Consider the following 12,820-nt stretch of genomic DNA (forward strand, 5'->3'; position numbering starts at 1 on the left):
GGTGACAATATTCCTCCTTTAACTAGGGTCACTGCAAGAAGGGGATAACGAACTTCATTACCTGTTAGGACCACCCTTCCCCTGGATTTGAAAAGGTCAGTGATCCCACCCAAAAGATGGCAACTAATTCTAGCACTAACCCAAAACAAGACCAACCCAAGATGACCAAATGTGAAAGGCATTTGGTTAGTGTCTTTGCCCCTTTGAAGTTGAGTGATGATCCCAAACCATTACCTGAGAAATACAATAGATGGTTGCCCAAATTCAATGGTGATGCTACCATAAGTGCCTGTGACTTTGTTGAAGAATTCTATTGGCACATGTCACCTAGGATGATTTTTGATGAGGATAGGCTTATGATGCTTTTCGCTTTGTCTCTTGAAGGACAAGCAAGAGAATGGTACCTTAGTCTTCCCCTAGCATGCATAGATGACTCTGACCAATTTGAAGACATGTTCATGAGAAGATGGTCATGTAATGCACAAGGAACCTTCAACATTGAAAAGTTTTATCAAATAACTAGGGGAAGGGAAGATATCTGAGAATTCATCCAAAAATTTGATAGGGTAGTCAGGGATATCCTTGACCATTTGAAGCCCCCCGATGCTAACATTCTTGACAAATTCATCAAAGTTGTGGGTGGCCACTGACCTATGTATTAAGGGACAAGAATCCTCCCACTTGGGTCCACATTCCTCCACTGGATCCACAAAGGGTCAGCCACCCCCTCCCCTTTGCCCACACCTTGGGTCGGGCCTCAAACGATGCCCGGAGGTTGATGCAGCTAAAAAGAAAAGAAAAAACATAATTGGCCACATTCAACTGGAAATTGTACCACAAAATGCAAAAGACAGTTCGGACAAACACATTTAACACGTGGGCAAAAGCCAATACGTGAGCTCTATCCCCTTCCATGGCCATCACCCTGGTTCCTATAGGCCCTAGATGAGCCTCCTCTATCATTCAGGAACCCATGATTGTCCCAACCCATGGTGGCCGATGAACTGCCCCACCTTAAAGGGGGTATCCACTGCTATACTTTACACCCATACTCTCATTCCCTTGAGCCTCGAGCAGTTAACCAAAGAAAAATCATAAAAGGAAAACGGCATATGAAAAAGGGTGGAAAAATCAAGGCCGAGATACTCATGTACCACAAATGCTTCCTCATACACATCATTTACCCAAGTGTGGACTTCCCTTTTATTAGCTACCCTTGTACCATGGCATGTGACCCAGGATTTCCCCTTCATCCCCTACTATGTTCCATCACTTTATCACATGCCACCACCATTTGAAGGATGTATTGTGGACATACCACCCCCTTTAGAAGTAGAAACCACCTAATAGGGTGCTTGGTTAACCCCCCTTGGAGCTTGGAGACAATAGAACATGCCAAAGCCCACTATGGAAGGGCATGCCATTATGAAGTGCCCACCTGTTTTCCATGGTTTGTAAACTCCTTTACTTGATTTCTTTAATGACTTGGTATATTGGAAGGCAAGGGGACGCATTGGATCTTATGAAGGATTGCAGATGGTCTCCATCTTGGGTTTGGTCTCCCTATACGAGGTTCTAACCCTCCAGAGGGATACATTGACATATGTAGGGTGTGTGTAGAGAGCCATGGGCCACCACAACAACAGACAACATTCCATGGATGCCCAGGGTCATTCAAAGATTGCTCGTGGTTCACCTATTGGACAAGGAAGATGCACCTGGTTCACTATGCCCAACCAGCTCCATAGTTACACCATACACTTGGCAAATGGTCCAAGATCTATAGGATGATGTGGCATCACTTATACCATCATCCTAACCCTTGCAAATGGTCTCCAAGCATCTTTGATCAGTTTGGAGACACATGAGGACACTTGTGTACCCTCATATCCATTTTGGAACACCACGGGTTTATTACTTGGAGAACAAGGGCCCAACCCCTTGTCTACTACTTTTGGGAGTCCTATTTCACATTATGGCACCTATGTACTTCATTAGGCCTCCTCTAAGGCCCAACGACACATGTTATTGATCATTCGACCCTCTTGAGAGGCTTACTCCTTTATTATTGAGCTAGTTTGGTGGGCTTGTCAGCAAAAGGTTTTTATTATGCACATTGTTTTATTTTAGGGGCTACATTAGGCCAAAATTAGCTAAATTGAACTCATTAGACATTGTATAAATAGATGAAGTGTATAAATAGATGATGAGTTGATTCATTCTCTCATCATCACTTGGATGGATCATTATCTCTAGTGAGATTTTTGCTATTCTTTTTGGAGGACGAAATTGGATGGATGGATGAATTTTGATGTTTGGATCTCTTCAATTTTGTCTTGGAACTTCTATATTGGCATATGATGATGATTGGATATACTTTTTCTCACATGTAAGTGCTCTTGTAATGGTATTTTATCATTTTCTTATGTCACATGCATGTTGTTGGGAAATTTCGCTATACTAGGCCGAAATTTGTTGCTTTTCTTGTGTGAAAGATTGGGAATTTGTCTTTAATTAGCATTGCATCATGTCATGGACCATGTTTGAATAAGTGTATGTCCCTAGAGATATTTCGTTGAAATTTTATCTTGAATAAGTAATCACATATTGCACGTTGAAGTATAAAGACCTTGGAGCTATTATCCCATGCCCTAATTGCCATGCAAAATTGTTCTAGAGGCCTCCTTGATGAAGTGAAACAATCCCAAACATTGGAATCATCTTGACTCCATTTCTCCCAAAGGATTAGACATTGATCCTCCATAGGTGATCACCTAAAAGCATATTTTTCTCACCTTTCTCTCTTTCTCTCTAGGCCTACCCTACATAGGTTACCTAGGGCATCAATTATCTCACAATCTAGCCATCCAAATACTTCAATTTTTGGTCCACATATGCACTGGAGTTTGATCTAGAGGCCCTCCAAATTTGAAGCAAATCCGATAGTGGGATCTCAAGATGTTGCAAGACCTAGCTCGAGTACCATTTCTTGCCCTAGGTTTCCCTTGGCTAGTGACCTCATTGAGATCGGTACATTAATATTGTTGGAAATTCTTCCTTTGATCTCCTTCTTTGCCTCAATTAGGTCAAGCCTACCCTTGATTGATCTACTCCACCCCCTTGGGCTAATTGTGGGTCCACTTGGTCCTGTGTGGCCCCATAACCCCTTAAAGATAATTTCACAAAGACCACCTGAAATCCAAGTTTCCACGAAGATTTCTTGGACTAGGCTCCTTCATTACAAGTCTCATTTGCAAAACCTAGCCATTGAAATCCCCTTGGCCCTTCTTAGAGAGCCTTACACCTTGCTTTTCAAGCAAGCAAACCACAATTTGAGTCTCTTATGAATAGGTCTTTAGAAATCACCCTTTCTCCCTTTATTGACCCATTTATCTAGGTGATTCCCTTCATACTGAGTCTCCTCCCATCTACGAAATTCCGTAAAGAGTAGGGAGCTTTAGTTGAGGTGACAATGGGCTATTATTCCATTGTTGCCCTTGACCTAGCAGTTACCCCTCTAGAATCCCCTTCTAGGACCCCTGCTAATTTGAGCAGTAACACGACCATATACCATATTGCGATACACAACTATATATATATATATATCCAAAACATCACTATGAGCTTCGTCGTCTTGATGTGCCGCCTCTACTCTTCTTTTAATAATCATACTTTGTCATAAGAATAATATGGCTGGAAAATTGATACCACAAGTTGTGTAAATTCTATCACTGCAACAATTGATTTATTTTACCTACTTATTTTCCAATAAGTTATTTACGAAAACCCTTCAGTAAACATTAAAATAAATTTTGTTGTAGTCATCACATCATAATACAGAAACAGATACATGCACAAGAATCAAAACACATCAACACAGATATTTTGGACAATTGTCCCCGGAAAAATCCAATGCAGGAAAATCAGTGCAACAGAGGAGGATTTTATTAATCGGCGATTTTTTAGTACAATTGGGTGCCAAAATGGCTTACCCAACAGAGATAAATTCCCCAGCACCCTCCCCCAGACTCAGCATCAGACTTGCTGGCCTCTGCAACTCCCAAACCCTCTGCATCAACACTGGACCTCTATGTGTCACCCACGCAGGCCCTCCATTGACTGTGCAGTCGTGTTGCCTCTGCGTCTGCCTCTCTAATCTCTACGCTGATCTTCTGGTGTTGTTCCCGGCTCTCTGTTCCGTACTCGCTACCTCTTGTTACAATCTAGACCACTAGTTCAAATTTCTCAACAAACCCAGCTCTAGAAATCGAACTGACTGGTCTCCCTCGGTGTGTCCTCCAACTAACCCTTAAGCCTTACTTTTCCTGTTGGTCCTTCAACCATTGGGATTACATCTCTAATCAACGGCTAAAATTAGATTTGGCTCGATCCATGTCTTTGGAACCTTCTAACCCAGTTTTATATTAATACCCATTAATATTTTATTTTTCCTAAGTTTAGACTTAGGAACTCCATTAAAAATATTAATTATTTTATATGTTGACGATCTATTCTGATGATCGAGTCTAAGAGGGAGTTGACCTCTAAGTTCGAGATGAAGGATCTTGGCATGATGAATTACTTTCTGGGATTAGAAGTTTGGCAAAGACCTGGAGAGATTTTCCTTTCTCAAGGAAAATATGTCGTGAAGTTATTAGAGAGATTTGGATTGATGGAATGCAAATCTTTGGATACCCCAATGGAGATAAATTTCAAGAAGTTATGTGGAGATGTTGCTTAACCTAATTTGGCAAATCCTTCTGAATATCAACAATTCATTGGAGCATCAATGTTCCTTGTGAACACTCGTCTGGATATATGCTTTGCATTGAACACTTGTCAATTTATGACTGAGCCCCTTCATGCACAGTGAATTGATGCCAAACACATATTGAGATATTTGCATGGGATGATCAATTTTGGTTTGAGATATACTTTCGGAGATGTGAGACCGCATGGATACACCGATGTTGATTGGTCTGGAAACGTTATTGACAATAAGAGCACATTTGGGTGTTTCTTTAGCTTGGGATTTGCCATTACATCTTGGATGAGCAGCAAACTGAAGTCAATGGCTTTGAGTACGGCAGAGGCAGAGTATATTGTTGCTAGCATGGCTAGCTGTGAGGCATTTTGGTTGAGGAAGCTCTTTGGAGAGTTGTTTGAGCAGGTCCTAGACATGACAGTGTTATACTGCGATAACAAGTGGGATCCCATTGACAGAGAATCTCGTATTTCATGACAAGTCCAAGCATATTGAGATCAGGTACCACTACATTCGATACATAGTATAGAGAGGACCCGTGAGACTCCACATATCGACAGACGAACAGATTGCAGATATACTCACCAAGGCTTTACCGAAAGGGAATTTCTTAGTCTTCAGAGAGCAGCTTGGACTAATGGATGTGACCCTCCTGAGTAAGGGTCCTGATTGATCGAGAACACTAAGCATAGCTCTTCCCCCTTGTTTGAGCTCCCAAGGAGGGAATGGAGCATTGAGGGCTCCTGGGGTTGAGGTATCTCTGGACAATAGGATGGTTGTGATCCTTACCCTTGTGGTAAGTGGTATCTCGCCTATTGTCACCATAGGGTGTGCATGATCCTTGTCATTTATGACAAGTTGGGTATCTCCCCCTATCATGATTAGCAGAGTATACCCCAGTATGCATCCTACCCACAAGCAAGGCTTGTTGGGATTGCCTCCCCATCTGGCCAATGGGTTGAGATGACTTGAGATGGTGTGATCCTTGCATAGCAAGTGGTATCTCACTAAAGTATAGAGGATGCAGGTGTTCTACCACTTGACTCTTGAGGTTCAACGTGGGAAGATCAGCATACATTGGGATGGTTGTGATCTCTACCCTATATGGCAAGTTGTATCTCACCTGTTGACTAAGCAACAAGATGGATGTGATCCTTGCTGGTAGATGTATCTCAGCCATTGTCTCTAGACGATAGGATGGATGTGATCCTTACCTCTCATAGCAAGTCGTATCTCGCCTGTTGTCATTGAACAATAGGATGGTTGTGATCCTTACTAGTAAGTTGTATCTCGCCTATTGTCATTGGATAGAGGGTGGTAGCAGCCTAAGCTCCCCTATGACGTCAAATTCTTCTTCTTTTAGATTTGAGAGTGTTAAACAAATGAGTAGAGATGACACTTGATTTGATGGGACATGTGTTGTTGTCGGCAATTTCTCCCTAGTTGAAAGGGAGTGTTAATTCGGTAGCTCAGGGACAAATTCCCTCCTTTGGGCAGCCTTCCTCATCAAGAAAGACCCCTCCTATCCCTTGGAAGAATTTAATTTGGTTGAGGTAAAATATATTTTTAATATGGAAGCCCACATTCACACAAAGTGAGGTCGACACAAAAGAGAAATTGGACACCCTTGGAAGCCTATAATTACTAGTCAAGTGAACCGCATTTGGACATCATCATCAAGCATCTTCTTCTTCTCTCTTCTTTGATTGGCTCACACAAATTTGAGGTTGGTTCATGAAATTCATTCATACAACTCTGAAATTGCAAGGTTCGAACTTGCACGTGTGAATTAGGGTTTTTGGTTTGGGGACACAGGATTAGAACAGGGAAATCTCGGTTGTAGCCACACACATACAGAATTCTCCGTGCAGCTGGAGAGTTGCAACTAGCCGCATGGTCACTGACTCTGTGCAGCGGTGACCTAGGGTTTTGACAACATTTGACCGCAAATCTTGATCGTTGACCACAGGACAGGAACTTTGATTCTGATCAATATTGTTATTGGGTTCATCTCTTGGATATTGTATGGTTGGTTTTCCCGAATAGTCTTGTGATTGATGAATTGGAACATTGTACTCTCTCTTTTCTGAACATTTTATGACAATCTAATAAAAAGAAAAATTTGAAAGGGTTTTCCTCCTTGTGGGGTTTTTCCCTAGTCTTTGACCAAATCTGGTGTCTCTTGTTTGTCTCTTATTATTCATTGCATTTACTCTTCTGTCTACAATTGCTACTAATCATTGGAAGATTAAATTGTTTTGAAAGATTGCTAAAAACATAAGAATTGGGCTAAAGTGATTGTAACAGCATAAAACAATGGAGAGCACCCTCACATCTTTGACTTGGAACATATAATATTTTGGAAGGTGGTTATGGAGGGTCTTTCTTGAGAGGCATGTAGCACACCAATCAATAGAAATCATAGTGCAAACACATAAAGTCCAGCTTGAGATGGAGCATCCACAACAATGGTTAGAGTACTATCATGGGAGCTTGTGCACCATGAGCTCTACCACATAATAGGACTTACCATTGCACGAGCACAATCAAAGATGGCCCCCATCCCATCATGTAAAATAGTAAACAGTTTGACACTACTTCTTGCATTTCAAAGGGGCACAAACCCCTATATCCCATAGTTTTAAAACCGGAACCAGGTTTTGAGCTAGCCAACCTATCTAACCAGCTTTCAAGCCAGAATCGGATCAAACTATATTCAGTGAACTAGATTTGAAAAAAATACATAAAATAATTAATTTTTAATGAAAAAACTATTTTTAAGATTTCAAACCATGATTCCAAACCATTAGAGACAAAATAAGCAAATCTTGCTCATCTATAAGGGAATATATCAAAATGGCACCAAGTGCAATACATATCAATAACAAAATACATAATCAATGAGGCACTAAATTTTGATTAGGATATGAAATTCTAATTTCTCCATATGAAGTCCAATAAGGATGGAATCACTCTCAGATATCCTGAAACAATTAATGGTAATGTTAAAAATTTAAGTAAAATGAATAACAAGGAATGATAAAGGAAATGTCACTTTTACAATTAAGGGTAATGTTTAAAACTTAAGTAAAACATATAAAAAGATAAAGGAAATTTCACTTATTTTAAGAATTTAACATTACCACTGATTTCCAGCATTGCTAGGGTTGAGTTAGGTTTTGCTGTTTAGGTTCAGAATTTACAAGGGGGACGATTGGTTTTATAGCGAAGGGGGGTTCTTTTGGGAAGGAAACAGCCCCTAGCTTCCTCCAAAACCACCTTAAAAATGCCATTTTGGGACCCAGACACTCTCACAAATGTGAGATCTGAACGGCCTAGTTTGGAGCAGAACTGGCCAATACAGACCTATTGGTTTCAGTTAGGTACCAAACCATCTACGGTATCAACCAGTCCCCACCCTGTATTTTTCTACTGGGTCATTGGCTGAAGGTTACTAACCAACCTATTTGACCAGTTAAGGCTTGGTACCAAACCAGTACCAACCAGTCCCCAAACCAGATTTTCTATTGGGTTATTGGCTGAAGCCTGAAGGTCACTAACCGGACAGTTTGACTAGTTACCAGTTCAAACCAGCCAGTTTCTAAAACTATGCTATAGCCTCCTACAACCAGACAACCACAATCATCCTCCTCCTAATACTGGCATCATTACTTCTTGGTGCTTATTTGCTCTTGTGGCTTCACTTTGCTTGCTAGATTTTAAGACATTGTAATGTAGACTCTATCCCTACACATATTTCTTTTATTAATAGTCAAAGAAAGCTTTAATCCAAAAAAAAAGATTTTGAATCTGTCTTAAATCCTACCCTCCTTGTTTCCTACCCGAACAGAGATGAAACTCCCAACAAATCTTTCAAGGGAAGATTTTGATATGTTTCTTGTCCAACAATGCCAAAAATGATACCCTTCCCAGGTCAAACTGAAACTAAATAAAGCCCCCAGGTGAGTGGGACCTACATATGACTTGCCTGTATAAATGAACTGTAAAATAGAACCAAAAAACAAATAAATTAACCAAGAAAAGGAAAGCACAAAATCTTCTAGAGCTATGAACTTTTATCACTCTTTTATATATCTTAATATGTTTGTCAAGAATAGGAAAACAAGATCCAAAAATTTTGTTGGCTCTTAATTAATATACAACAATTTAGATCAGGCCCAAGCATTAGCTCAATTGGTCGAGTTGCCGTTGCTAAAATCATCTCGCTAATGGGAGGTCACAGGGTCAATTCTCCTCGACTCCCTCGGGGTTAGGCTCTGCTAATAAGCCGGCGGGAAGTGATCCCTTCGGGTGGATCTGACAGGATATTTCCTTGGGAAAAAAATATACAACACTTCAAGTTCATATTAAATGAAATGAAATTCTATATGAATATCGTCAAATTGCCTAAATAGGTCAATTGAACTAGAGAATACAAGAAGACAAGTTGGTAATATGAGTGTCTAAGGCCACTCATTAACCACAAACATACATACAAATAAATATAAAGAGTACAAAGGGGAAAACACAAGAGGCAAACCCTAGAAGAGATAGAATAAGTATTTAAAATTTTCAAGATTCATAACTTAAGCATCAAAAGAAATGATAAAGAAAGGAAATCCAAAAGTATTTGAATATCGTACCATTCATAATGGCTTGCTTCTTCGCATTGAATGCAGCATTGAAAAGCCTTTCTCGGAGTGTCCCAGACATCTTTACAGCATTTAAAATTCTGCTTGAAAAGGCATAAAATGATAACGCAGTTATGTTAGTGTCACTCAAATGTCAAAGCAAGGTTCACACAGATTTCAGCAACAATTACAATGACATTAATCAGCAGTATTATGTACCCTGAATATATTCTATTGTAAAGCCTAGGCACACTGGCAAATACTGTAGGTCTCAATGCTACCAAATCATCCATTAGCTTCATACTGTCCTGTAAAAATATTATACATGGCATCAGTCTATGATGGGGTAGTAATGCCTTCATAGGTAACAAGTTAGCAGCTGATTTAACTCCATGGGAACTACTACTTAATACGTATTTGTTAGATCATGCTTAGAATTCTGACATTGACAAAAGTTAAAACATCAAGTGCATACTTGTGTGTGAGAATTCCCTTGCATCCACCAAAAAGTTGTATCCCCCCATGTATTGAATTATACTACAAAGCTCTCCCTTGTAGATTCTAAATATTCATGCTCCACAATTATACAAATAATGAGCATTTGTCTGAAACAGGATAATATTTATCCTCTATTGCAAAGGAACCAAAACCTATCACTGTAATAAACCTTTTAAGAATTAGAAAGAGATTCCCATACCCCTTGGTAAAATCCAATAGCAACACCACTGTAGGCCAGCCCAATGCAATTTGTCCGTTCGTAGATGTGTGCCAAAGGAAGATAAGAAATATAGCTGTGAAATATGTAATGCTATTAGAGAATATATAAGTCAACACAACTCAAAATGAGATGATATCAACTCATCTCCAACTTAATTAAATAGTGATCATTATTTTTAAACTTGTAAAAAACATACACATCTGTAGGGTGGAGTTTGACGCTAAGAGTACCACCAGCAGCACTTGCAATCAGATTTTCATGGGATAATACAGCACCCTGTTTAGGTCAGAAAAGGGGAACTTTAAGATCGTTTCTTAGACAACATATGAATGTAGTCTGCTAAGAACATTCAAAGTCAAGTGTCAATGTGGAAAATCTTTAGATATCAAGATAAAAAAAAAATACATTAAGATTACTCAAACTAAAAAAGAACAGGCAGTACCTTTGGAGTTCCAGTGGTGCCACTTGTGTAGCAAAATGTTGCAATGTCTCCTGGCATTGGAGGTCGAAATGGCTGAAGATTACGACGACCCTAAAAGAACAATGACAATCATAAAAATCTTGACTGCCAACATACTTGACAGTTTTACCCCCTTACTTTTTTAAAAGTAGCAATTTCAACTGAATTCTGATAGCTATTCAAGTACCATTCTCCACTACTTAAACTAATATTTTAACTTCTGAATATTTGTAACCAATGGCTATTCTTTAAGTGCTATTAATATTTGAACTTCTGAACACTTTTCTCTATCTTTTCTTTGCCATGAATCAAACCTTAGCTGATATGACCAACAATAAATAGGTTAGATCACAAATAAGAGTAAATCTTAGCATTCATTATTCTGTTAGTAGTTTTAATTTTCAATCATGAATAGCACGCAGGCTAATAATGGATTCTAAAACAGTCTCGTCCAATTTAAGGACCAATAACCATAGATTTGCATTCAAGCCAAATTAATAGCTCGTTTGGAGGTTATCTTCATTCTGTCTGTCTAAGATTACATTGTCTAAATAACAAGTACTAGTTTCCCAATCAAGGTTCATCTAGATCTGTTGATAATAAGTATCTTGATTTGATACTTGACATTCCTGTTTGTAAGTGAAACTCTAATATCATAAAAAAATCACTTCCAACATAGCAGAATAATATATTCTACCTGATCCAATAATTTTGAATAAGAAATAATTTCAATTCCAGCTTTTGATGGGAGGGAAGGAATAAGATCTTCTGCAGCTCCAACAACCTGAGAGATGGATATCAGAACATGTCATATCATTTCATCAGAGACAAGGATAAAATCATAAAAGGTGAAATCACCCCATTTACTCATCAATGTAAAATATCAAAAAGAAAAGTGCATGATTAGATTGTTACCACAATAAGGCGGAGTGAGGGAAGCTCTGATGAGAAGCTCAACATCTGAAACAGACAGAGTGAACAATGTTATGAAAAGAAACCCAAGCTGCATAGCTCATAGAAAAAATAAAATCTAATCAAACTAGTTGTGTTATGTGATAAGAGAAGATAAGATAATTTTATTAATGTCTAATGAATGACCACAAAGTAGGTCAATGAGACTAAGGAGTACAACTAGAATGAATATAGTGTGGAAGTGCAAACGTAGCCCTGGTTCCTACAGGTTCTATCAGCCCTCTTCATCATATAGGAACCCATGATTGTCCCAACACCTGGTGGGTGATGAACCGCCCCACCTTAAAAGGGGGGAATTCACTGCTATATCTTACACATCATGCTCTAACCCCTTGAGCTCCAAGCAGTTAATCAAAGAAAATCATAAAAAGGCAAAGGCATACAAAGAAGGGTGGAAAATTCAAGGTCGGGGCACCTCATGTACCACGAATGCTCCCTTCTACACATTATAAACCCAAGTGTAGGCTTCCCTCTTATTAGCTACCCTTGTACCCCAACATGTGACACAGGGTTGCCCCCTCCTCACCCCTTCATTCACCCATTTGTCACATGCCACCATCTTTTGACGGATGTACCTTGACTACATTATCCCCTTTAGAGGCAGAAACCACCTAATAGGATACTTGGTTAAACCCATTAGGAGTTTAGGAGACACTGGCACATCCCGAAGCCCATTATGGAAGGGTGGGCCATTATGAAGTCCCCACCTATGGTCCATGATTAGGTAATCTCATTTACTCGATTTATCTATGACTTCTTGTATTGGAAGACTAGGGGACACATTGGATCTTATGTAGGATTGCAGATGGTTTCCATTTGGGGTTTGGTCTCCCTATATGGAGTCCCAATCCTCCAGAGGACTACATTGGCACATATAGGGTGAGCGTTGAAAGCCATGGGCCTCCACAGCAGTAGATTGCACTTCATGGATCCCCACATCCATTTAGAGATTGCTCGTGGTTCACTTATTGGATGAGGAGGATACACCTGATCCATCATGCCCAACCGACCTCAGATCTACACCATACACTTGGCATCTGATCCAGGACTTGTACGATGATGTGGCATCGCCTACACTATCAGCCTAGCCCTTGCAAGTGACCTAAAGGCATCTTCGATTTGTTTGGAGACCCATGAGGACACTTGTGTGCCCTTACATGTCATTTGAAGCACCACATGTTATTACAAGGGGCCAACCCCTTGTCCACTGCTTTTGAGGGTCCTATTCTTCATTGTGGCACCCGCGGACCTCAATAAGTGTCTTAGAGGGATGA

The 12,820-nt window shown here is 39.8% G+C and overlaps 1 protein-coding gene across 1 annotated transcript in view; it reads right to left on the reverse strand.

The window, feature by feature from the left end:
- LOC149222803 (long chain acyl-CoA synthetase 6, peroxisomal-like) overlaps positions 1 to 12,820 on the reverse strand; it is a 64,176-nt gene that overhangs the window by 31,803 nt on the left and 19,553 nt on the right. Inside the window, exons 8-14 of the mRNA XM_089385639.1 lie at positions 11,490 to 11,534; positions 11,272 to 11,358; positions 10,557 to 10,646; positions 10,311 to 10,390; positions 10,094 to 10,187; positions 9,616 to 9,704; positions 9,409 to 9,497 (exon numbers count right to left, since the gene is read on the reverse strand). Of these exons, the coding sequence (XP_089241765.1) occupies positions 9,409 to 9,497; positions 9,616 to 9,704; positions 10,094 to 10,187; positions 10,311 to 10,390; positions 10,557 to 10,646; positions 11,272 to 11,358; positions 11,490 to 11,534 (574 nt within the window). The remainder of the gene's footprint in view (positions 1 to 9,408; positions 9,498 to 9,615; positions 9,705 to 10,093; positions 10,188 to 10,310; positions 10,391 to 10,556; positions 10,647 to 11,271; positions 11,359 to 11,489; positions 11,535 to 12,820) is intronic.

This window comes from Pinus tabuliformis, chromosome Q (assembly GCF_031772625.1).
Source record: "Pinus tabuliformis cultivar Carrire ecotype Pingquan chromosome Q, CPIR1, whole genome shotgun sequence".
Lineage (NCBI taxonomy): Eukaryota > Viridiplantae > Streptophyta > Pinopsida > Pinales > Pinaceae > Pinus > Pinus tabuliformis.